This window comes from Haliotis asinina, chromosome 5 (assembly GCF_037392515.1).
Source record: "Haliotis asinina isolate JCU_RB_2024 chromosome 5, JCU_Hal_asi_v2, whole genome shotgun sequence".
NCBI lineage: Eukaryota > Metazoa > Mollusca > Gastropoda > Lepetellida > Haliotidae > Haliotis > Haliotis asinina.
The window spans coordinates 63,603,832-63,631,156 of NC_090284.1; the positions used below are offsets into that span (position 1 = coordinate 63,603,832).

Below are 27,325 nucleotides of genomic sequence, written 5' to 3' on the forward strand. Positions count from 1 at the left end.
TCATATTTGGGATTTCACTTTCTTAGTAAAGTACAAATTCTAGTACTTTTGTGGTTTCGAACCCGCACCCTCAGAGTCAGGCACCTAATCGCCAGCACACAAAGTCAGCCAACTGGGTAGGTACACTTAAAACTACTGGGTAGGTACTAAGAAAGCGAAATCCCAAATATGACATATGTTGCATTTGACCACTTTCTGAATGGCATCGTGTAATCATGATATACATGAGTCTGACCGCTACCTAACCCTATTGTTTTACCCATTACCACACCTGACTGCACAACCTAATTTAAACAATAGGCGGTGGCAAAACAGGAAGACCCCTAGTTTCCCAAACACGTAGATCGATGCTCATGTTGTTGATCACTTGACTGTCAAGTCCAGGCTTGATTAATTACCGAACGACGCTATATAGTTGGAATAATGCTGAGCGCGGCGTAAAACAAATAACCAACAAACATTCCTCTTGAAATAGAGATATGTGTTTCCATTAAAATGATTTTCCGAGACTTAGCGTAAGTCTAGTGGGCGAGGTTCGCGCATGTTTGTATTCGAGGAACAGTGGGATTTCTGGGAAGCAGAGTTAAACAAACAAAGGGAAAATACGTCATCTGGATTATATAGCGGCGCAGCATGCTTGTAGTCATTGAATGTACATCCTGTCAAACAGACCTCATGCACAACTAAGCTATGTTGACACAGCTGATAACGCCCAGTGTGGTAAGGTTACACGTTAAACCATTTGAGTGTTCAGTTCTGTTTAGGTTGAGCTTGGAATATAGTGAACAAGTGATTTCCTTTACACGTAAATTAACCGGGTTAGTAGTTTGTAGGTGAGTAGTTTGTTCCAGAGATCGATAACGCCTGTGATTGTACACATGTCGTGTAATAACACTCTGTCATCTTCATTCAGGCGGTGACATGCATGACCCGTCAACATGTAGGTACACGCAATGATTGATCCCTTGAGGCTGTACATTACCAACAGAACACCTGTAAAAAACACGATTGTGACCTAGGAGGAAGTTACGTAACGCATACTGTTAGATAAAGTCACAGATCGTATTCAGTGAGTGACAGTGTTAGTCACAACGCACCATGTAGCGTACTTCATTCATTCACTGGTATCCACAGTACTGGCCGACAAGCACCTGGGCGAATTTCTATGCGTGTTTATACAAAAAGCTTTCTCAAAAGCAGTTTACACAATGTGCTGTTCAAAGAAGTGGCTCAATTTCCAGGAATAGTGTCCATGGCACGGAGATAAGTTCAACACGGAGTGAGAGACCGAGGTGCTGTCATGCCCCACTGGGAGGCCAAGGGCAGGATCTACCGTTCAGGTGCAGGGGTGATATTTCTCGGGTTCCTGGGATATACCGTAGCGTTTGCAGTGCCGGCGTGGCGACATGATGATGGCACGACGGGTCTATCCTCTGGACTATGGCAGTACAAGTGTGATGGTCTTAACAACTGTCAACTATACTCTGCAGCAGAAGTGGACAGTAAGTACATGACCTTATCATAAATATTCAGTACTATTCAAATGTTAACTGAAAATCAACCCTTGAAGATATTGGTATGAACTGATCGTCAGTAACCCATGCTTGTCATAAGAAGTGACTGACGGGATCGGGCGGTGAGGCTCGCTGGTTTGGTTGACACATGTCATTGTATCCCATTTGCGTAGATCGATGCCCACGGTGCTGATCACTGGATTGTCTGAATCAGACTCGATCATTTACAGAATGCTGGAATGTTGCTGGGTGTAGCGTTAAGCAACCGGCCAACCAACTAAATCACCACCGTAATAAAATGCTGACATCTAATTGTGATAGTCATAAACACAAATTTCATGTTTTGTCTGATACTCCGGCATTTTGTGACAACGATTGATGGCATTAAGACCATATCAGTTTTCAATTGAGTAGCTGTGCACTTTTCACCTTTTCATCATTTCTGTTTGAGATTAAAGATTTATGTAAGGCTTATTTTTTCCCAGTTGATTTTGTAAATGTTAATTATACCGCCACCGCCAAGGAATAACCGGTGTTGACTTCATGCCGACATAGATTCCATTCCGTGTATAAAGCAAAACGACTAGGACTGAACGGTATTGCTGACTGAGTGAGTGAAGTTAGTTTTAGGCCGCACTGAACAGCATCTGCATAGACAGCATGATCAGCGCCTGGCGCCCACCTTGGCCCCCACGCAACATGTAACGAGTCTGGTCAACCGATACCGTTATTCGTCTTTTACGATAAGCATGGGTTACTGAAGATCATTTCGGACCCGGATCTTCACGGGTCACGGTATTACTGGTATACCTGTATATCGCATTACGCTTTTCAAACGATGGGTTTGAATATACACAGACAGCCAAAGAGCTGTTTTCCTTCGTTATTCATTGACCAATCGGCATGTTATCGTGCTATAAATCGTATACTAAAGGAAATGGAATCTCTGATGACGTAATTTTTCAGCTGCTGCTGTCAGAACCATAACATACAGGTTTATGGGCTTACTATGTACAAAATAGGATTGACATTGCCAATTAGTGTAACTCACTGTCAAACAATTACGTTCCCAATATATCCCAATGTAGTCACCTAAATCGCAATGCATGTATATTGCGATAGAATTCATTTGCCAATACACATCCCTAAAACTGACGGGGATTGTCATAGGGGTGGAATATAATATATTCGTTTTAGACATCTGACGTCATTCGCCAAAAGGATAGCAATCCAACGAAACATATATTCTTCTTTTTTCACACCTAGATATCTGCTTGCTGTGCAATCATGCAGACAGAATTTCGATAAACCAAAAGGAGGTTAATTGCTGATTATCTGTCGATATCATGTACACCTTAGAGCTGGAGATACTAGGAATACTGGGAACACATATTACATGATACTATATTTATGTGTGAACTGAAAGTGAACCAGACAGCGTGTCAAAAAAAAAAAAAAAAAAAAAAAAAAAAAATAGAAAGAAAAAATATAGCACAAATCTGTTTTTCTCAAGCAACCAGTCTTTGAGTGAGTGTGGTCAGTCTTACGACGCTTTCATCAATATTCCAGCAATATTGCGGCGGGGACACCAAAAATGGGCTTCACACATTGTACCCATGAACCCCGCTCTTCGGCGTAACGAGCGAACGCTTTAACCACTACCCCACCGCCCCTTGCAATCAGTTACTTCATCGATCTCAATTCTGATCTGACATGAGTCCTTGTTCGATTTCGTCTGTATCATAACCATGTGAATTGATGTCCATCAGAGGTGACACCAGGTGTTCGTGAAAACATAACATATTCTAATTGATCAGAGATATCGTCACAAACACATGCACGGGCAAGAGAATTATCAGGACCCAGAGCTGCAGTAACCCAAATACTAACTCACACTGGAGACAGCAGAAGGTTTGTCTGTGATACGTGACTAATGTTGTCGACGTCGACGTTATTACGGGCTGAGCCTTATATGTGAAGACATATGAAAGGCAACATTTCAGGGCGTATGCTTGCTCCTTTATCAGTGGCATGACATTCATAAATCTTGTTCTTTATGCATTCCACTTCTTAGTGCCCTTCAAAGATTTCTCGGAGACATGTTTCGACTGTAATCTTCCCTTTACTTGTAGTATGGGATGCTGGATAACTTAAGCTTTTTAAAATTAGATCCAGAAATATACGTGATTAAATTATGTTTATGGTGTCGCTAGTTCTAGGTGCGGAACGAACACGTGCTTGAGAATGATAATGGTAGTAGTAAACGTTGACGTAAGAGCGTTTGATATTTTAAAACATTATTTGCCTGGTAGCAATATGTCTAGAATTAGCCTACAGTGGACAAGGGAAGCATGTGAAATTGGAAGGTAAGGAGTCCGCATTTAAGTCGCTTTACTCGCATGAATTATTAGATTTATAGGCGTTTAAAGTTTATGAAATGTGTATGAACGGCCAAAAGCCGTGCCAGACGTCATGGTAACTTCAAAATGTTCCGAGACCAAAGTGGATTAATCCAGACCAGACACCAAGATATCGTGAGTTTACTCAGATGTATGGACCGTTTAAAATTTGCACCAGACCGTCGGGCTAGGGGTCGGATCTTATTTCATACACTGTTTAAAGTTTAAACCTATTTAATCTCTCTAAGCGTGTCATCTTCAACAAGTGGCAGGAAATATCACAGTTGTAGTCATCAGTACATGCGTGTATTTAGTTAAACGACGAATGCGCACTGCATCAGGGAAACCTTTCGAAACTATAGTACTTTTCGATTAACGTCAGTCTAAGTAAACTTCGTCTCAGTGTATTTCGTTACACCCCACCACTGAGTCTAACAAAACCTAGTAGAAGGTCGCGTCAGGTAACCTTTGAACAACCAATGACAGTCCGAGACGGTTAAATAGATTTAACCAATCAGACAACAGCTACTATTTAGGGATCGGAGGGACTTTCAAAATATTCAGGTCACCGACACAGATCACTCCACAAACAAAACTCAGCTATTTGACCTGCAGTATATACGTTTTGGGTTTTCTGATGACATGGTTACCATTAGCTAATATTTCCGCAAGATAAGATCCTTGAATATTGTCAAAATCACTATTTTCAGCGACTGTCTACTCACCGTTGTCATGGCTGTACGTAAGCCGTGTGCATCACCCGGAAGCGATCGTATGCTAAATAGCATTCGGAAACGTTCGGGTACGAACCTTTTCGAGATGAAAACTTCATAAAGGATGTGCGAATGTGCACTTTCGCGATTTGGTAAGCTGTGTTCTGATTGGTCAATCTCAAAGGTTACCTAACGCGACCTCCCAAAAGGTTTTGTTAGACTCAGTGGTTGAGTGTAACGAAAAGCACTGAGACTAAGTTTACTTAGACTGCGATTAACGTCGATAAGCTCTGAGTGGATGGCAACCGGTTGCTCGAAATCCTGGTGCACTGATAAGGCAGCGGGTTGATCAAGTGCTGGAATCTCGGGGAACCTCGTGATATACAGTTAGCTGATAACCTTGTATTTCCAAGTATGGGCGTGGGCGTGGGCGTGGGCGTGGGCGTGGGCGTGGAAGTACGGAAGTTATTATCCATAAACATTGCTTATATACTCTTAAAATAACTAGGGGAACTGTATTTTCAATGTACGATTGTCGAAATTGGGAGATATATGGGATTGAATCAATGTTGATACAATAATAATGGATGTTAGAGGATCGCCACATGGATTTTATTCAAAGCAAAACTGTCCGTTCAGGTATACCCCTTGTGACTGGAGTAGGACATGAAAAATTCAGGATTACAGTATTCAGCCAGTAGTGTGTGATTTGACCCTGAAAACCCTGACCATGCACAGATGCAAGAAAATTATCGGAAAAAATGCTATGTAGCTATTTTCCCTTTAGGCATTAGTAGACCAAACCATTTAGACAGCCTTATTAAGACCTTGAAACTTGTGACGTTGACCTTATGAGCAGGTGACTCTTCATAGAAAAAGGCAGGCACGCATCTACCTCAGAGCTGTGAAATACAGACACTAAAGGCTTCAGTTGCTGAAATATTGCTCGACTGGAACGGTAACTGTTGGAAAACTGTGTTTATTCTCTAGTGACATATACCAGTACAGTTGCGCTTATTACAAACATTACGGCCTCGCGACAGCCTGGTGATTACAGCCGGATACCAAGCAACAAATCTCGACTGACCAGGTAAACCACAACTGCAGTGATAAGGACGCGGTAGTTGGTTTTATCTGTAGAGTTTGAAATCTTGTCTCAATGAATTCCTTAGGACTGACTCACGTATTTTTTTCATAACTGGGCGGCTGGGTAATTTACCTGGTTACACCATACATCAAATAATCTTATTTCTCCTCCCCGAGGTTTCTTTTTTATTTTTCAATAGACAAAATGCAAGTTTAACACTCAAAACGTTCATGTTTTTTTCACATTTTCATCTTTTGCTTTTCTACCGAAGAAAAGGTGTAAATGTCTACAGAAATCAGTGTGTTTTGGACCTAAAATAAAATGAACGTAAAAATGAAACCCTCCCCACCTATTTTTTCAAAGTGATGAAAAACAAGGATATTTTATGTGACCTTAAAGGGTTCGCTCGATTCCTTACATGGGTACAATGCCAGAAGTCCTTTTCTGGTGTCCACCGCCGAGCTGCTATGTTGATGGATACTAAAATTGTCAAACCCAGGGGATCAACGCGTCGAGCGACAAGCTTCACCCAGACAACCATATCGTCTAATAATGTAGTGTATATTTTGAGTGAGTGAATATGATTTTACGCCGCTTTTAGCGATATTCCAGCAATATCACGACGCGGGACACCAGAAATGGGCTTCACATGTTGGGAATCGAACCCGAGCCTACAAATTCGGTGTGACGAGCGAACACTTTAACCACTGGGCCACCCCGCCGCCTCGTGTATGTTTTCAGCAGCTGAACACTGAACTTATACCTTAAGCCAGTTTTCTTTTGCAGCGGCGTTCCAGGTATCTCGAGTGCTGGCCTGCATCGCACTGGCTCTCTGTTTCATCGCCCTATGCCTCATCTTCGTGAACAACTGCACGGCCTACTCGAAACGTCTTCAGTCAGAAAATGCCTTCATCTCCACGTTCCCGGTGTTTTGTGGTATGATTTGTTAACATTGTCCCATCTAGGTAGAATTCATCACATTTCAGCCTTACCTGGTTCACACAAGTCCACTGTCTAGCCACGATCATATAAATGTTTTAAGAAAAGGATAACAATTCCTTTCACGACAATGGCTTTCCGATAATAGCATGACCTATTTGAATACATTTCTCTTTATATATGCCAGCGGTCAATGTTGATATTAGACTGTGCCGTTCGTGAAATCACAAGTTGTTTCAGATCGGTTAAAACAGAGCTACTAAAAAATGGCAACACAACCTATAGCTATAGGGACATGTGAAAAGATAGTGAAATTCGATTTGCAAGCAAATTGAGCTCCATAATATGAAATCTAATATTCGGTGAAACTAATGTCAGTTTCTGCATCACGTCGTGCTCTCATTGAACCTGACATCCACAAATTTCCTCCAAACAGTTTAAAACAACAACGATCATAACAAATCTCTGCTGAAAGCCGAATCCATGCCATGCTTCTGATTATATCACATTATTATTATTATATTATTATTATTAAAATACTCGTGTCAGCAAATAAATGTTTGCAGAGAGTTTTCAGATATGTAAGACTCGCACTCACATTGCAAGTTCACATGAGATTTCTTGCACAGTATTGAAGTGCAAGTTCAAAAGCAACAAAATACAAATTTTGCAATGAAATAACACGTCACAATTTAATTCTGGACTCACAATAGTCCAGAAACTCTCAGCACTGTGGCCACTCTCGCACAAGGGATTTCGCAAAATTAAACAGGCAGCTGTTATGTATGTGTGCAAAGGATGAAAAAATGAAAAAAAATTTTTTCGAAAACTCAAAATTTAAACTCGCTCGCCCATGGGCACGCCCATGGGCGAACAGTGGCCAATGGGTAGGCCCATGGGCAGGCCCATGGGCGAAAGTGTTTCATTTCATCTAGAATGAATGTTTTGGAGGTTGTAAATGAATGAAAAAATGTTAATAAGTATCATGACACAAATTTCAGCTTGTTGTGACTTGACTCTGCTAACTGACAGCGATTTTGAAAAATCTCGCCCATGGGTGAAAAACATATTAGCCCATGGACGAGAATAATTAATTTCATTGAAACTACATGGTTGTTTTCCAGGTTGTGCAGTCTTTCAATACATGAACGTGTATTTATTATTGTCTTGACACGAAATTAAGCTTATTTTGACTTAATTCGGCTAATTAAGAGTGATTTTTCAAAAAGACTCGCCCATGGGCGAAAACCATTTGGCCCATGGGTGAGAATATTTACTTTTACTCAAAATACACCTTTTCCCATGTTTTGGAGGTTGTGAATGGATGAAAGTATGTTCATAAGTATCATGTCACAAAATTCAACTAATTTTGAATTAATTCCGTTAATTTAGAGCTATTTAAGAAAATCTCAACCATTGGCGAAAAACATTTTAGCCCATGGGCGAGAATATTTCCTTTTACCCCAAACACATCTTTTCCAGTATTTGGAGGTTGTAAATGAATGAAAGTACATTTATGAGTATCATGACAGAAATTTCAACTCATTTTGACTTAATTCCTCTAAATGAGAGCAATTTTGAAAACTCTCGCCCATGGGAGAAAGACATTTTAGCCTATGGGCGAGAATATTTGCCTTCACTCAAAATACATCTTTTCCTGTGGTTTGGAGGTTGTAAATGAATGAGGATATATATATGAGTATCATGGCACAAAATCCAACTCATTATGACTTAATTCTGCTAATTGAGACCGATTTTCAAAAACATCTCGCCCATGGGCGAAAAACATTGGGCCCATGAGCGAGAATATTTCCTTTTCACTCCAAATACATCTTTTCTAATGTTTTGGAGGATGTAAATGAATGAAAGTGCCATTATGAGTATCACGACACAAACTTCAACTGATTTTGACTTAATTTTGCGAATTCAGGAAGATTTTTTAAAATATGCCAGAATAATCACTTTTACTCAAAATACATCTTTTCCTGTGTTTTGGATTTTGTAAATGAATGAGGATATATTTATATGTATCATGGCACAAAATCCAACTCATTTTAACTTAATTCTGCTAATTTGTAACAAGTACAAGAATCTGGACTTCCACTTAAATTTTCATAGCTTTTCTTATTGTCTTGGAGGTTGTAAATATATGAATGAAAGTGTGTTTATAATTATCACGACCAAAAAAAATGAAATCATTCCGGTCTTAATTAGACTAATCTCTCTCGTGGACGAAAATATATTCGTTTGCTCGTTTTCTTTATTTTGCAAACATATAGATTAAAAATAGATGAAATTCTAATGACAATTCAGTTTAATTTCGTGAGTTTAGTTTTATGTTGCACTCAGTAATATCCCAGCAATATGGCGGCGGTTTGTAGATAATCGAGTTTGGATCAGACAATCCAGTGATTAACAGTATGAGTATCGACCTGCACAATTGGGAACTGATGACATGTGTCAACCAAGTCAGCGAGCCTGACCACCCGATCCCGTTAGTCGCCTCTTACGACAAGCATAGTCGCCTTTTATGGCAAGCATGGGTTGTTTAAGCCCTTTACTTCCAGCAACATATACAATACACTTAGAATACTAAGCCTTGAGATTCTTTTGAATTTAGGTATTCTATAAATATACCAAAATTCAACCTATATCTATGAAGTTGAAGTTATTTGTGAAAGCCCTAATCAAGAGTGACCAAACTCCAGTGACTATACTGGGACACAATAGTAAACGGTGTTGTGAGATCTTTAAAGTGTATTGAAATATGTCTTGCCAATTCCGCTGACATTCACCAAATGTACCTACCTAGTAGTTTTAAGTGTACCTACCCAGTTTAGCATGTTTCGTTTGAATAGTGTGGTCTCCATTTTTAGTAATTCCCGTTTGCCCGTCCCGGCTTTTCCTCGTCCGAGGTTTTATGGGGTATTCTCCTATTTGTCAGACCAGAAATTGTCTACAACAGGGGTAGGTCACTCGCTTGTTTTCTTTACCATTTGTACTAATTAGTATGCGCCTCCTCCTGCTCCAATGCACACAGTGACCTGATTCGTCTCCATCGCAACTTAGGCTGCGTTTAACAGTACTTTAGCCAGTTTACTGTATCAGTCGAAATCTTACAATGAATGAATGAATGAATGAAGAGCAAGAAGTATATGTGAATGAATGAAAGAAATGATAAAAGAAAGAAGTGCATATGTGAATGAATGAGAAAGATATAATCAGAGAAAGAAGTACATGTGTGAATGAATGAGAGAATAAATGATACATCACGGCCATCCCTTCCAAAACATGCTAAAGAACGCAAAACTATCGTTAGATCACATGTGTTAACGTCAGCTTGTTATTGTCTCCCTGGTCAGGCGTAACAATTGTCAGACAGGTTAAAACAACAAACTATCTGATTGACTGCACAGCTACCTGTTGACGTAGTATACCCACATCACCTACTTTTCCTGCGTAACCTTCATCTACATCACCACCCTTAATATATTGAGCAGAGAGCAAGGAAGGCCCTATAGCTGTAACCACTGAACCGTGGCGTCTCTCTGCTCCCAAGTTCCCAAGTGGGGGTGTCCTTCTCTACCTCTTCCATTAATCTTAAAACATCTAACAAGCTCAACGCATGCATCTTTTTATTAAAATGTGATGTTATACATAATCATAAAAGTATTTTTATGTATTATTCAGTTGATTATTATTCTAGAATGTATGACACGCTGGACAGGTCTAGGGCATTTTGTGTTAATTTACCATTCCCATTTTCATAATGCTTGAAAAAGACACTCATTAATCTATCGCAGAGTTTTGTCATTCCTTCACTCCAACATGGTTGCTAAATCCCCTATGATCATAGTATATCGACTCTGCCATACCCAATTCACCTAATCCTGAGATATCAACCAGTCATGACATACCCACACCGCCTAATTAATTTTCCGTACCTATCGAGTAAAAAATACATAAAATGGGAGGACGCCTTGTTAACTAATGGGAGTGAGCCTTGCAGGGAGTACCCTCACTCTCACAAAAACACGTATTGAGGAGACGCGGCCGTGTTTGTCGGGGATTTTTCTGGCTTGGCTAAATAAATCGTACATAAACATGTAAAATATTTTGCTTTGATTCTGTAACTACCCACATTATGACATTGAGACCATTTTGGTTTATCGAGTAAAATACGATTGAATAGTTTTGAGTTTGAATCTTGCCACTTTAGCGCTCTATCTTTTTAAATGGGGCGTGCATACTTATATTTAGGTGTTTTTTAGTATTCCGTCTATTTGTTTAAATTAACTGATTTACCTGTTTTTGCTTTGTTTGGGGTTTTTATTGCAAGTGGCCCAGCGAGTGAGTCTGCTTTGATACCTGTAAATTTATTCTGACGTTTGACGAGCGGGACGTAAACAAGAACATATATGGAGCCCCTGCATCAATACGTATTAAAGTGTTTGAAACATTATTCGAGACCATTATTTGTACACAACTGATGAAATGTACCTGAAAGATCAAGATTCATAAGAACGTACAGGGCACATTTCTCCTACCCCATTTAAGAATGTTCATTTCTGATTGGTTCACGTGGCCTTGCGAGGGAGAATAGATCATTAAGTTTTACCCCGCCACGTGGGAAAAGCCTGCATCCAGTCAGTGAACTGTAAAGCAGTGGTTCGAATCGACTATAGTTAGTACCATGTTAATATAATACATGGTTTCAGCTTGTTTTGATGCTCTTTGATGATCTTTTTACATAAAGTGATATTTAAACATTCGTTATGGTAAATACGGTGTAGCAATGTGATGAAGAGTATGCGGGTTTTCTTCATCCACCGATGAGAATGGTGGTATCCTCTTTTGGTTCACACCCGGATTGTCGATTGTTTTATCAAATACACAACAGGACTGTCGAAAAGCAGTGGAGTGTGACAGTGGTCAACACTGTTCTAATGACACCCGGAGCGTCGACTACCTTGGAGAACTTGTGCCCGAGAATAGCAGAAGACTCGTCTCTACGCTAATTAACGAGCTAAAACACATACACAAAGACTTCGGTGAAAGAATGAGCTGCGGAACCAATTCCTGAATGATAGTCGTCGCACGAACAGTAGTCGAGAAAGTTGGCGTCATCGGGAATCGAGGGTCTGTGAGCAATGTAAACTGCATATTGTGAGACAGTGGCCACAATAAAGAATATAGAAGAACTTGACAGAAGGCTTCAGCGTCTCAACGAGCAGCTCCAAAGACAAGAGATTTCCGTAATGAGCTGTGCTCATCAGACTGTCTGCCTCGCTCATAGTGACCACATTACTGTACTTTATAACGTATTTGGTTTTCCTTCATGTCCGGAGCGTCGAACGCCATAGTGTTGACACCTGATTACCTCCTTACGTAATACCCGAAACATCGAATTTACAAACATTTCAATTCAATTTTAGACAGCCCAGGCAAGTCGTTTGTTTAAGGAGTAAGAGGCATGGTCGACTAGATTTCTTTGTTTAACTAATCCCACACGGCCTTCACCAATAGAGGGAATGATTTCTGTTCAGTTATGACATTGCTGTTCTCCATAGGTCTCTATTTTCTCCACACATCTCCATGTTGTTGTATTGTTGTGTGTTTTGTAACTCTGATAGGGACTGGTGAACAAGCTTTACAGTACCTCACCCATACAGCATATAATACAAAATATAAATGAAGCATGTGTCGTCATCCATATGAACTATCATATAATAACATATGCATACATATCATTACATCAAATACATCTATCATATAAGTAAACATGAAAAATAGAATTATGGTTTGTTGTGTCTGACTAGCTCTTTGTAGAAACACTGAACATTTGTGAGAAGGTTTTTGACAAGTTAATTAGTTTCCTCTTAAAAATTAAAAAATCAAGCTTTGTGTTTTATGATAAAATCGTGGACGGATCAACTGGTTTTCACAGTGAATAAGTTCTTTTCCGTTCACCGAAGTCATCATAGACCACAGTGAGAAAAGGTCGATCTTCAAGCAGTAAGGAAGACCATGATAGCGTATGGAGTACGTGTGTCTTGGTCATCTCCTCCGTTATCCCCTCCCCGAATCCACACCCCACCAGGGCGTGTAGGACTTGTTTCGGTGAATGAAAAGGGACCCCTAAAACCCCATATACCCCTAATCACAATGCTATAATTTGTCGTTTTTGTGTATCCGGTTTTGTGTATTCTGTAATATTGTATAGTACTGGTGAAGCGTTAATCAAAGCAATATTTTGTTTGCTAAACGAACCACATTTTTTTGAGAATCAAAATATGTTTTAAGCACATTTCCAAAATTGAAATGCAGCATGCACACAATAACTAAATTGGAAGGAATATCGTGCCGGACAAGGTTTTCCAGAGCACCTGAACATAAATGTCAATGTCTTTCAAAGACTAATATGTGCAGGTCTTGCAAAAGGACAAAGCAGGTATGCTTGACAAAGTTCTTGCAAAGGAGGTTTATACACAACACCAAAACCAACCGGTCAGCTCGACGCCTTATAGAATAATCAATTCGAGATGTCCTTTGAATGTGAGATATTTGGCTGCGCGTCTTGCGCAATCAGTCTTTTTCTTCCATATACACTTACGAACACCTGTTCATTTCAAAGTTGGTGTCTCCTAATGACCTAATGTGATCCATGGATGAATTTTGTATATGACAAGTAAAATACACATGAAAGCGGCAGCTGTTATACTCCAATAAACAAGACCAGCGGACGAGACATGACTTTTTCTGTGCAAATTGTCGTAGGCGCTTTGCGGAAATTACGTAAGTGAACGCGGAAGAAACAGAAAGCGTCATCGTTCCGCTCAGTTTCCATTGTCTTTGCGAGTTATGCTGAGATACTCAACAAACTGAGATAAAAGTCAAAATGATGAAAAAGTGGAAATCAGTGTGTGGATTAGAACTTGAAAATCACTCATGAAGTCTCTGACAAAGTAATATCTGTTCATGTCATGATCATTTGGAAAAAAATACGAAAGTTCTATGGATATACAACTTCTTATAAGGTAAGCAGCATTTCGGCGTAGCTGTTAAACTCGTTCAAGAAAGGAATATCTTACAGGTAGTCCTGTAAGTTAAACCTTTGTTTTGGGTCGAGGTCAAAATCGTTTGATGTAGTGACAACGGTGTTGTTTTATGGGATTAGACACGGCTTTTCTATAAAAAAAAGTAAAATGTGTGTCCTCAGGAAACGAAATAAGACACGTGTACCAGAATGTAAGTGAATCGATGTTAGCGAGTTCAATCAGTGATTTCAGTTAATAAAATGGGCTTTCAGTTCACTCCTTCCAGTAGTAATGAGTTATTTAGTTTCTTGGTAGAATTGCTTGCAAGGTGAATGTTGAAAATGACAGTTTTCAGGATCATTTTAACAACTTCAGTTATGGCTTCAGTAAAGCTGCTATGCTTCACGTTTCGTCCTACTTATTTTACGGGAAGATACCTTTGTGTAAACAGCTATATGTTCATTCTGAGAACTGGTAAAAAGGGAGAATATATCTCGTGAAAATGAATTTTGGAAGACTGCAGATCAACAGTTCCAGATGTCTCAACAACATAATTTCTAAAATACTTAGAGACCACAATGACGGAAGCCAAAGTAAATCTGTTCGAGTGTAGCAAAAATAGGGAAAATTTATTTCAAAAATAGAAAAGTAAACGCAAAGTCAATCTTGATTACATTACGTATTCCTCATAGCCCGATATAATGATTATACATTAATAGTATGGATACGTTAATGTATAGTTTAAACTAATCTCCTCAAGTAATCGGGACTGGATTGTCAAGCATAAACATACATATCAATGCCGCTCCATACCAATAATATAATTACATAACATACATGATAACACCACTTCATGTTCCGCTCGTCAAACGTCAGAATAAATTTACAGTTATCAAAGCAGACTAACAGGCCCACTAGCAGTAAAAAACAAAACAAAAACAAATAAATTAATATATCCAAATGAATAGATGGAATACTAAACACCACCAAAATATGCACACCCCCTTTAAAAAGGTAGAGTGCAAAAGTGGCAAACCAGTAAAAAATGCCAAGATTCAAACTCAAAACTATACAATCGTATTTTACTCGATAAATCAGAATGGTCTCAATGTCATAATGTGGGTAGTTACAGAATCGAAGCAAAATATTGTACATATATGTATCATGAAATAATAATTTATCAACTGAATAACACATAAAAATACTCTTATGATATGTATAACATCACATTTGAGTAAAGAAATGCATGCGTTGAGCTTGTTAGATGTTTTGAAGATCAATGGAATAGGTAGAGAAGGACACCCCCACTTGGGAACTTGGGAGCAGAGAGACGCCACGGTTCAGTGGTTACAGCTATAGGGCCTTCTGTGCTCTCTGCTCAATATATTAAGGGTGGTGATGTAGATGAAGGTTACGCAGGAAAAGTAGGTGATGTGGGTATACTACGTCAACAGGTAGCTGTGCAGTCAACCAGATAGTTTGTTGTTTTAACCTGTCTGACAATTGTTACGCCTGACCAGGGAGACAATAACAAGCTGATGTTAACACATGTGATCTAACGATAGTTTTGCGTCCTTTAGCATGTTTTGGAAATGATGGCCGTGATGTATCATTTATTCTTTCATTCATTCACATATGTACTTCTTTCTTTGATTATTTCTTTCATTCATTCACATATACTTCTTGCTCTTCATTCATTCATTCATTCATTCATTGTAAGATTTCGACTGATACAGTAAACTGGCTGAAGTACTGTTAAACGCAGCCTAAGTTGCGATGGAGACGAATCAGGTCACTGTGTGCATTGGAGCAGGAGGAGGCGCATACTAATTAGTACAAATGGTAAAGAAAACAAGCGAGTGACCTACCCCTGTTGTAGATAATTTCTGGTCTGACAAATAGGAGAATACCCCATAAAACCTCGGACGAGGAAAAGCCGGGACGGGCAAACGGGAATTACTAAAAATGGAGACCACACTATTCAAACGAAACATGCTAAACTGGGTAGGTACACTTAAAACTACTAGGTAGGTACATTTGGTGAATGTCAGCGGAATTGGCAAGACATATTTCAATACACTTTAAAGATCTCACAACACCGTTTACTATTGTGTCCCAGTATAGTCACTGGAGTTTGGTCACTCTTGATTAGGGCTTTCACAAATAACTTCAACTTCATAGATATAGGTTGAATTTTGGTATATTTATAGAATACCTAAATTCAAAAGAATCTCAAGGCTTAGTATTCTAAGTGTATTGTATATGTTGCTGGAAGTAAAGGGCTTAAACAACCCATGCTTGCCATAAAAGGCGACTATGCTTGTCGTAAGAGGCGACTAACGGGATCGGGTGGTCAGGCTCGCTGACTTGGTTGACACATGTCATCAGTTCCCAATTGTGCAGGTCGATGCTCATACTGTTGATCACTGGATTGTCTGATCCAAACTCGATTATCTACAAACCGCATACTAATTAGTACAAATGGTAAAGAAAACAAGCGAGTGACCTACCCCTGTTGTAGATAATTTCTGGTCTGACAAATAGGAGATACCCCATAAAACCTCGGACGAGGAAAAGCCGGGACGGGCAAACGGGAATTACTAAAAATGGAGACCACACTATTCAAACGAAACATGCTAAACTGGGTAGGTACACTTAAAACTACTAGGTAGATACATTTGGCGAATGTCAGTGGAATTGACAAGACATATTTCAATACACTTTAAAGATCTCACAACACCGTTTATTAATGTGTCCCAGTATAGTCACTGGAGTTTGGTCACTCTTGATTAGGGCTTTCACAAACAACTTCAACTTCATGGATATAGGTTGAATTTTGGTATATTTATAGAATACCTAAATTCAAAAGAATCTCAAGGCTTAGTATTCTAAGTGCATTGTATATGTTGCTGGAAGTAAAGCTCTGTGTTCGGGACCCGTGAAGATCTGGAGTAGAAGAGGGCCTCAACAACCCATGCTTGCCATAAAAGGCGACTATGCTTGTCGTAAGAGGCGACTAACGGGATCGGGTGGTCAGGCTCGATGACTTTTGCTGGCACATGTCATCAGTTCCCAGTTGTGCAGGTAGATGCTCATACTGTTGATCACTGGATTGCCGTCGCCATATTTCTCGGACATTGCTGAGTGCGACATAAAACTACACTCACGAAATTAAACTGAATTTTCATTAGAATTTCATCTATTTTTAAACCATATGTTTGCAAAATAAAGAAAACGAGCAAACGAAAATATTTTCGTCCACGAGAGAGATTAGTCGAATTAAGACCGGAATGATTTCATTTTTTTTGGTCGTGATACTTATAAACAAATTTAAGTGGAAATCCAGATCCCATACTTGTTACAAATTAACAGAATTAAGTCAAAATGAGTTGAATTTTGTGTCATGATACTTACAAATATATCCTCATTCATTTACAAAATCCAAAACACAGGAAAAGATATTCTCGCTCATGGGCCCAATGTTTTTCGCCCATGGGCGAGATGTTTTTGAAAATCGGTCTCAATTAGCAGAATTAAGTCATAATGAGTTGGATTTTGTGCCATGATACTCATATATATATCATCATTCATTTACACCTCCAAACCACAGGAAAAGATGTATTTTGAGTGAAGGCAAATATTCTCGCTCATGGGCCAAAATGTCTTTCTCCCATGGGCGAGAGTTTTCAAAATTGCTCTCATTTAGAGGAATTAAGTCAAAATGAGTTGAAATTTCTGTCATGATGCTCATAAATGTACTTTCATTCATTTACATCCTCCAAATACTGGAAAAGATGTGTTTGGGGTAAAAGGAAATATTCTCGCCCATGGGCTAAAATGTTTTTCGCCCATGGTTGAGATTTTCTTAAATAGCTCTAAATTAACGGAATTAATTCAAAATTAGTTGAATTTTGTGACATGATACTTATGAACATACTTTCATCCATTCACAACCTCCAAAACATGGGAAAAGGTGTATTTTGAGTAAAAGTAAATATTCTCACCCATGGGCCAAATGGTTTTCGCCCATGGGCGAGTCTTTTTGAAAAATCACTCTTAATTAGCCGAATTAAGTCAAAATAAGCTTAATTTCGTGTCAAGACAATAATAAATACACGTTCATTTATTGAAAGACTGCACAGCCTGGAAAAAAACATGTAGTTTCAATGAAATTAATTATTCTCGTCCATGGGCTAATATGTTTTTCACCCATGGGCGAGATTTTTCAAAATCAGTTAGCAGTTAGTCAGTTGTCAGTTAGCAGAGTCAAGTCACAACAAGCTGAAATTTGTGTCATGATACTTATTAACATTTTTTCATTCATTTACAACCTCCAAAACATTCATTCTAGATGAAATGAAACACTTTCGCCCATGGGCCTGCCCATGGGCCTACCCATTGGCCACTGTTCGCCCATGGGCGTGCCCATGGGCGAGCGAGTTTAAATTTTGAGTTTTCGAAAAAATTTTTTTTCATTTTTTCATCCTTTGCACACATACATAACAGCTGCCTGTTTAATTTTGCGAAATCCCTTGTGCGAGAGTGGCCACAGTGCTGAGAGTTTCTGGACTATTGTGAGTCCAGAATTAAATTGTGACGTGTTAAATACTTTCCATTCTGTTTGCATATTAAATACATGTGGCAGTTGTTCCTCGCAATACATTTTCATTGGTCCCAATTTATAAGCCTCATTATAGATAAGATCCGTGAAGATCCGGCTTAATATTGATCTTCAGTAACCCGTGCTTGTCGTTAGAGGCGACTATAGGCACCGGGGGGTCAGGCTCATCCCAGTTGCATATACAGATGTTCATGCTATTGATCACTGGATTGTCTGGTCCAGAGTGGAGTATTTACAGACCACCAACATATAGCTGTAGTATTGCTGGTGTGGCGTTAAGCGTGAACTCACTCATTACAGATGAATGACGACAGAAAATATTCTGATGACTTGTTTACTGTTTCACCTGATGTGTAGCTGTATTATGAGCTATAACTGACTGCGGAAATATAACACCTTAACGCCAGGGATTAACCAGTCACCACTATCCACGGAAACAGACCATTGAGTCTTTGAAGGGCATTTAGAAGTGAAATACATAAGAATGAAGAATGAAGATGAGAACACAACGTTTCGGAGTTAATGCTTACTCTTTCACCTGATGAAGGAGCAAGCATTAACCCCAAAACGTTGTGTTCATTCTTAGTCCATTGAGAGAAAAGGCAAAACAGCGATGTTCGCGAAATACACCAGTGATGCCCTGACGTAAGAGAATAGACACCATGCTGTACCGTACAATCCCTAGTTAATACGTAGATATGTTGCTGATTGGTTTATTTTTGATTCCAGGCCTTCTCGCCATGGCTTCGTGTGTGGTTTACGTTGAACAACAAGGCATAAGCGCCATCGATTGGGGAGCCATATTAGGATTTACCGCTAGTGGTTGTATCGTATGTGGAGGCATCAGCATGCTCGTGGGGTTGCACATTGACAGACTTAAAGCGGCGATAAGTCAACAAACTTCAAGTACAGTCCATAACCAGACTGCTTTCAACCAAGACATTACGACAATACCAATGAACGCCATTCCCTCTAATGAGGCCCAGACAAACATGCCAGTGCATTCCGTGTCCTCGAGTACAAACACAGGATATTCCATGTCCCAGGATCAAGAGCCTTCGACACAGGTGGATCAACAACCCAGGCTAAACCCATCTGCTCCACCGCCCGACCCTGACTTCTTATACTACTGAATACTTTCGAAGGAGTATCAACAGGGAGACTGGGCTTCGGAATCCGATACTGACTGATGTAAAAGTAACAGATTGCTATATGTATATCAAAGACATCAAACGAATATCTGGATTCAAGTGATCGGAGTGTATTCTTCCAGTGCCATTGCCTTCTGTGTTATTGGTTTCAATAGACAATTAATAACGATCAGTAAACTCGCGAAGATCTGGGTGAGAAATGATCTTCAGCATGCAATTCCTCATCCAGCGCTTTATGTTTGTAGCGCATCGAATGGCTGACACGTGTGCGGAGTGAGTGCATATCTTTTTCTGTTTTTAGTATCAGTGAGTGCTAGCTTTGGTAGACGAATTTAACAACGTCATCATTTTAAAGAAACAAGTGCATGCATTCCTTATCAGGTGCATTAAATACCAACGAACCCCGACAATCCTCGATGTCTCTATACCGTGGATGCATCTATGACCAGATATTTTTATTATCTCCCTTTGCTGTCTCCGCATTCTCACAGTAGCCAATCAGCTAAGCAGGCGGTTACAATCGAGCTTGCCTGTGTCAACAAGTCAACAAAGACAGCGGTCACAGCTGTAAAGGTTTGTTTGCAGCGCGACTCAGATTTGAAAGAAATCATACAGACAAACTGTCAGGTCCAAAACTCAACAAAAACATATGTAAGAACTCCTTCCTCTTGTGGAATTCCTCTGCATGAATTGTGTTGCCAAGTTTAATCTGTTAGATAATTTAAGAAACGAACATGAGTTGTGACTGGCACGCTCAATTTCCCAACGTAAATACCTGATTGGATAAAAACCAACCAAGAGAGGTACTAAAATCATCGGGTAGAGCTGTAGAGGCATCCAGGGTATAGTTCAACTTTATCGGAACGTATACCTTGGGCATATCGAGGATGCGACTATTGATGTCACAAACAAATAAAAGCGCCAATTAACCCACTGTGGAATCCAGATAGATGTGCCAATACTTCCTTGCTCTGTGTGCTAGCTTGGTACCCCGGACGGTCGGTGGTTCAATGTTTAGCCACGTCATACTAAAATATGTTAAAGCATGGTACTTGGAGATTTTCTGCCTGAAGCTATAAAGGGGTAAAACGATGTGTGATACATCATCTCACTTGTCGATTTATACGTGCAGCAATGCTGCAGGTGTCGTTAAACCAGGGTGTTCCGTGTAGACGTTTACACGATGGCTTTGCTTTGCAAAACATGATCACACATGGGAGGCATTTGTCGATCTTATTTAGCAACTGTGATGTGTCGCAGATTCTTGTTATTAATAGTACTATGATATCATATCCATGTGAACCTAGATACCGAATACCATCATTTCATTGAATATATTCATGTTTTTAGTACATCTATGTGTATTGTTTAAAGCGATCAGACAATCCCGTGACTTGAACATATTTTTTGCTATAACCTTTTGCCAGTCATAATATAAATCGAGGTTACATCACCACGCTTGTCTTCATTCACGGCACTCTAATTACTGAACTAAATTAATTTCAAGATTAAAGTTCAACATGCACCAGTTTGGTGTTTTATCGGTAGGAGCCAAGTACAACCCAACTGGTGAATAAGGGATGACAGTGCTTCTAGAGACAATCGAAACAGTATCATGTGCCAAAGTAAACAAACTGACTCACAGAATGTACTTGGGTACATTGATTGCATCAGTGTCAAGAGAGACGGAACGGAGCTGAAGCTGTTTCTTGAAGAGAAGTTCATCTACAACTTACAAAAGAACACGCTGCTTTCAGGAGATGGGAATACTGAGATGCCATATATAAATCATACTATACTGAACAGCAAAAGAAACGAAAGTTTAAAAAAATGAAGTCCCATAAAAAGTAAGCGTGCGTTCGTGTGTGTATGTCTTCTATTAAAATAATATGAAAAAAATAGCAGCGTTTCTTTTGCTGTTCTGAATATAAAGAACAATGAAATGACTGTGTGAAGGTTCATTGTAGAGGTGTCGTTATCTCTGCGTAATTGGAAATATTGATTGATGATGATGAAAATATTGTACATACTTACAGTTGTGTACATACAGAAAATTGTGAATACAATGATTTATTCCACATGATTTGTTTCCTGTCATTTATCCTTCATGCTACAATCTCACAATACTGCCACAGAGCCAGATGTTACTCTTGAAGTTGTAGCTGCTATTTTCCTAGCTGTCACTGCTACTGATGTTCCTCTTTCCATTACTACCGTTGCTCCAAATGTTACCATTGTCTCTCTTTCCGTAACCAGTATCGTTACCCAGCTGATACTGATGTTTCTCTTACTGTTACAAACATTGCTCCAAATGTTACCATTGTCTCTCTTTCCGTAACCAGTATCGTTACCCAGCTGATACCGATGTTTCTCTTACTGTTACAACCATTGCTCCAAATGTTACCATTGTCTCTCTTTCCGTAACCAGTATCGTTACCCAGCTGATACCGATGTTTCTCTTACTGTTACAACCATTGCTCCAAATGTTACCACCGTCTCTCCCTCCGCAACCAATATTGTTACCCAGCCGATACTGATGTTTCTCTTACTATTACAACCATTGCTCCAAATGTTACCACTGTCTCTCCTTCCGTAACCAATATTGTTACCCAGCTGATACCGATGTTTCTCTTACTGTTACAAACATTGCTCCAGATGTTACCATTGTCTCTCTTTCCGTAACCAGTATCATTACCCAGCTGATACCGATGTTTCTCTTACTGTTACAACCATTGCTCCAAATGTTACCACTGGCTCTCTTTCCGTTACTACCTTTGTTACCCAACTGTTACGACCATTACTCCAACTGTTACTACTATATCACCTTCCGCTACTACTGTTACAATCCGTTATCCCTCAATTCGTGAATACTATTGACATCCAACTGTTACCACTCTCTCTCCTTCAGTTACTACTATTGATATTCCACTGTTAGCTCTATCTCTCCTTCTGTTACTGCTATTGATATTCGACTGTTAGCACTATCTCTCCTTCTGTTACTGCTATTGATATCCAACTGTTACAACTATTCGCCTAACTGTTAGTACTTGCTTATTGATGTTACCTCATTTAACCTGGGATATTCTACACATGCTGAGGTCTATTTTCACATACTGTGCTCCCAAACATCTAAGTCGTGATATCGCACCTGAACATATAAAATTAGTGATCATATGGTAGACAAATAATTGCCCCAAACTGCAATATGTACATAATAGAAACCATAGAACACCTAATGGTTATTATCTACAATGTCCTGATCACATGGACAAATGACCTAGCAGATACTGCATGAACGTAATATTGAGTGAATGAGAGGATATGATTTTACGCCGATTTTAGCAATACTCCACCAATGGCACGGTGACATCAGAAAGGGGCTTGGCACCAAACTCACTCACACATCATAAAAGTAAGTGCCCGGTGAAGGACATCAACGTTTATCAACCCTGGGAAAGACTTTGCATGTAAATCCCACACAACCAGTAGGACAAATGGAAGGTTGGGGTTTTTTGATTAGGTAGGTCAAGGTTAGGGTTAACGTGTGCGCCACGTGATACTCCGAGTAGATAAAGGGACACAGGGACCCATTGTATCCTGCCGTGTCATGTTACGTCAGGTCATGTCATGACAAGCATGTCAACAGTTTTGTCCTGTACTTTATAATGTGTACAATAAACTGAAACAAACAATTACATAGAAATAGACTATTGTTATTCATCGGTTAGGAATTGTTATTCCTGGGTGATATGGGCGTATTGACACAACCAGTTAGTTTCAGGATCCAGGTGACAATTGAATTACACGACATGAAACAACAGGTGAGTTAACACTAGGCACGTTTAATAACGCGAATGCCAAATCATGAGATTAATAGCTTTTGATACCACAACGACGGCATTCATTATGGCCCAGATCGAGTCAGTATGTGAACATCGAAACTTCTGGAAGACCTTCACATTACGATTTCAACAATGAAATTTATTTGTAATGATCAATCCAAATCATATATTTTCATAACATCTTTTACAATAATGGGACTTTAACTTACTGACCTCCATTCACCGATTTCACTATATGACTCACGCAATGACGCATGTAAGAATAATCGATAAACAAGACTGTATCAATGTCGATTGTTGGAATGATGTAGTGACACTTTCGCTTTCAGTAATAGTTTTACTCAAAAGAGCTTATACCCTATGTAGACGGGTTCCGATTCTACGATGCCACACTGGCGAGAAAAGTGCCTCACGTACCATCTGGGGACTGTATGCACGACCCTGGGTTGTCTTGGGTATCTCGTAACGTTTAGTGTACCCGCGTGGAAACTGACTTACTTCAACCATACCTTGGATTACCAACAGAGGATGTACATCACGTCTGGCCTTTGGCTTCAGTGTGTCGGATGGACGAGATGCAAACCATTCGTCACAGGGGACAGTAAGTGCTGGAACTGCATCTGTCGTGTTTCAGGTTTATTTAGTACATTCAATGATGCTTGCACATATATTGAAACGAGTAATATCTGCGCATCGACATTTTATGTTCATGTCTACTTGATGCTGTCATTTGTTAACAGATCACAAGTTATTTTGTGGGTGCAAGTTGATTGCCGCCATCTTGGGTTCTATTTATAGTAACGCGAGGGAAGTGGCAATAGTTCTGTGATCTACATATTCTGAAGCTAAGTGGAGTAACTGTGTTCCTCTTGAGACTTGATGTAATTTTTGAGTAGACTATGTTAAGATGGGCTGTTTACATTATAGTTCAGTGGGATAGTTGATGGAACAGCTTAGAGGTGGGCGATCATAATATATGTCATTTCAAATAATCGATAAATGGACTACTGCATAAGCTGTGTGGTCACATCCCTCCATTATCATCTAGTGAATAGGACAAGTTTAAACTAGCTTCAAAAGACAGGGTGTACTCGTCAGGTTGCAGACAGTGATTGCATAGACCAGAACCTTTAGAGTTTATGATATTAATGAGACAATATAATCTTCAGACTCCATTCCGTCAGCATTATTTCAAGTCGGGGTTACCAATCCTTCATATGTGTGGTCAGTTATCTGTCTACTAACTGCGGGCGTGGTCAGAAATCTCGGGGAAATCCCAGGGGACAAAAATCGCTCTAGCATTTTAGTCAAACTATAATTTATGATCAATCTCAAACACTGGTTAAGGAGAATGTTATTTTCTTGGCGTGGGTGTATATTTTTCTCAAACATTGTATTATGCATTCATGTCGGACTTTAGGAATCAGCTGTTATTGGTTAAGAAATAATCAAAGTTATACCACACACACACGTACACACACGCACACACACGCACGCAAGCACGCTCGCTCGCTCACACACTCAGCATGAAACTAGAGCCGTGTATGTCAGTGATTCCATATTGACTTGTTTTCTTTTCAGCTTTGTTTCAGACTGTGAGGTTTGTGGCCATCATGGCGCTTACGTTCTCCATCCTCACAGTCTACATCATCTTCCTGCACAACTGTACAACATACGCTAAACGACTGCAGTCAGAAAATGCTGTCATCTCCGTTTTCCCTATTTTCCCAGGTAACATACTTAATAGGCTCGCTGACATGGTTGACAACATGTCATCGGTTCCCAATTGCGCAGATCGATGCTCTTGCAGTTGACCACCCTATTGTCTGGTCCACACATACTTACTTACAGACCACCGCCATAAAGCTGGAATATTGCTGAGGGCAGTGTAAACATAAATTCATTCACTCAATCATTTCTTTATAACCCCAGCATTGCTTGGTAGTAGTCGTTCAATGTATATGTTTGTAATTGTATGTTTGTCCCATTTATATGCATGCACATTCAGTTTTATGTTTTTCGTTCTTTCAGGCCTTCTGTCAATAGCATCGTGTGTACTGTTTCTGGCAAGTCAAGGGACTGGCACGGCTTCGTGGGCCGTCTCTTTAACATTTATCAGTGCTGCGTTGTGCATTGGCGGAGGAATGATCATGTTTCTTGGTCTCCATTTCGACAGATGCAGAGCTTCGAGAACAATCAGTATTAACCACGATGTAATTGAACTTCATGTGATGGCGCACCTGTCTGTATCTGGGTAACGTTGGCACACATGACCTTACCTGTGTCACCTGTTAGTACCTTGGTGACTTCATGAGATGGCCCACCTGTCTGTATCTTGGTGACACTGACACATGACCCTTACCTGGTTCACCTTACAGAACCTTATTAACTTCATCTGATGGCCCACCTGTCTGTGTCTGGGTAATTTTGCCACACACGACCCTTCCCCGGTCATATTACAGTACCCCGGTGACTTCATGAGGTGGCATCAAAGGTGTCAGAAAGCATGCAATATCATTCGAGGGCGCACGTTACTGTACCTTGTGACCTTGCCATACATGACATGTAGGTATGGTCTTAGTAAAATCTTCGCGATGTAATTCCCCTTCTTAATATTCATTTGACTACATTTGAACTTTTTGCCAAAATTTATATATTGGAAAGCGAGTTAAATGTTTTCATAGCCGATTTTGCGGACGACACAAGAAAAACAAATTTAGTGTTATCTCCCTCCATCGATTTCCATTCGCAAAAACATCAGTAATGTTTGTATATCATGCGCCATTTAATGTTATTCGAGATAAAAAAGTAACTACCACGAAGCACAGAGTGAGTTGCTATTGGCAGGAGGGTATATTGCAATGTAACACACTTGTAAATGGGTCTTTATCTTACCGTGTTATTAGCGGGATGCATTAAAAATAGAGCACTCAGCCAATCACATTTATGTGTGAGGTAAGATATATAACACGTTAGATATACAGATGAATGATGAAGATGGGTGTGTATATATATGTGCGTGCGTGCGTGCGTGCGTGCGTGCGTGCGTGCGTGTGAGTGTCTGTGTGTATGACTTAAAGCCCTCGTGGACGTACATAAATAAAGCATTATTTTACTTACATTATTATACTATCTTTTTGTAAATCTAACATCATTAGTTATATGTTGAAATAGAAACAAACTATGACCCTAACTGTCGGGTCTAAATACATTTTAATGTTTGTACATCTATGCGTTGGCGATTTTTGTCGGGAGCAACTATATGAATTATATAGGCATGTAGCTCAAAGTGTCTCATAAGAGCTGTTTCTGACTGTGATATGTTTAACACATAGATTGAGCGTTTACATCATCAGATATACCTTGAACATGTGTTGTATATCAATTTTACTTGCATATTTCTATCACATGACGTGCATTTTGAATACAAGGGAGTTTGAATTTGTCAGATGTCTTTTTTGTTTTCCTCAGTAGTCAATGAAGAAAGTGTGCTATGTTTTAAAATAATCCAAAGTCTTTCTGCAATGAAAACTTCAACCAGGATCCTTTCACATATCCGGTTTCGACGGCGTTATAAAATCACCAGCATCCTTAACAATCTATGACGCCTTGTTTTCAGGTTCAGGTACGCTCTCCTGGTGGTATAGTGATTGAGATGACATCCCATCTCGGAACAACGCAGGTTAGTCTGTGGGTTTCTGCACAAATTGCATAGAATTATTACACAATGGTATTTCATCGAAAATACGTAACAGGATAAGTCGTAGAGACTTCCAGCGTCATAATATTCAAGATCATTTAACAGGTACCCTCGTGTCAGATCAGTATCAACTAAAGATTGATAGTATGAGCAATTACACAGTCACCTGTTACATTAATCAATGGCTTGGAAGAGGTAGGGTAGCCTAGTGGTAAACCGTTCGATCATCACCTCGAAGAACTTGGTTCAATTCACTACATGGACATAATTTGTGAAACCCATTTGTTGTCTCTCCCGCCTTGTTACTGACGGAATATTGCTA

The 27,325-nt window shown here is 39.6% G+C and overlaps 2 protein-coding genes across 4 annotated transcripts; both read left to right on the forward strand.

The window, feature by feature from the left end:
• Positions 1–629: 629 nt before the first annotated feature.
• On the forward strand, positions 630–21,541 carry LOC137285015 (uncharacterized). Of its 3 annotated transcripts, none has more exons than XM_067817133.1 (4): positions 630–720; positions 1,242–1,502; positions 6,500–6,649; positions 19,040–21,541. In XM_067817133.1, the coding sequence occupies exons 2-4, from the start codon at positions 1,301–1,303 to the stop codon at positions 19,441–19,443; spliced, it is 756 nt and encodes a 251-aa protein (XP_067673234.1). In that variant the 5' UTR covers positions 630–720; positions 1,242–1,300; the 3' UTR covers positions 19,444–21,541. The 3 variants fall into 3 exon arrangements, with proteins under 3 accessions (XP_067673234.1, XP_067673233.1, XP_067673235.1); XM_067817132.1 differs by having other exon boundaries at positions 699–833; XM_067817134.1 differs by lacking the exon at positions 630–720 and adding an exon at positions 729–818.
• A 2,037-nt stretch (positions 21,542–23,578) lies between these two features.
• On the forward strand, positions 23,579–26,751 carry LOC137283749 (uncharacterized). Its single transcript, XM_067815419.1, has 3 exons — positions 23,579–23,904; positions 24,885–25,034; positions 25,335–26,751. Exons 1-3 carry the CDS (start codon positions 23,688–23,690, stop codon positions 25,559–25,561), a joined length of 594 nt encoding a protein of 197 aa, XP_067671520.1. The 5' UTR covers positions 23,579–23,687; the 3' UTR covers positions 25,562–26,751.
• The last annotated feature ends 574 nt before the right edge of the window (positions 26,752–27,325 follow it).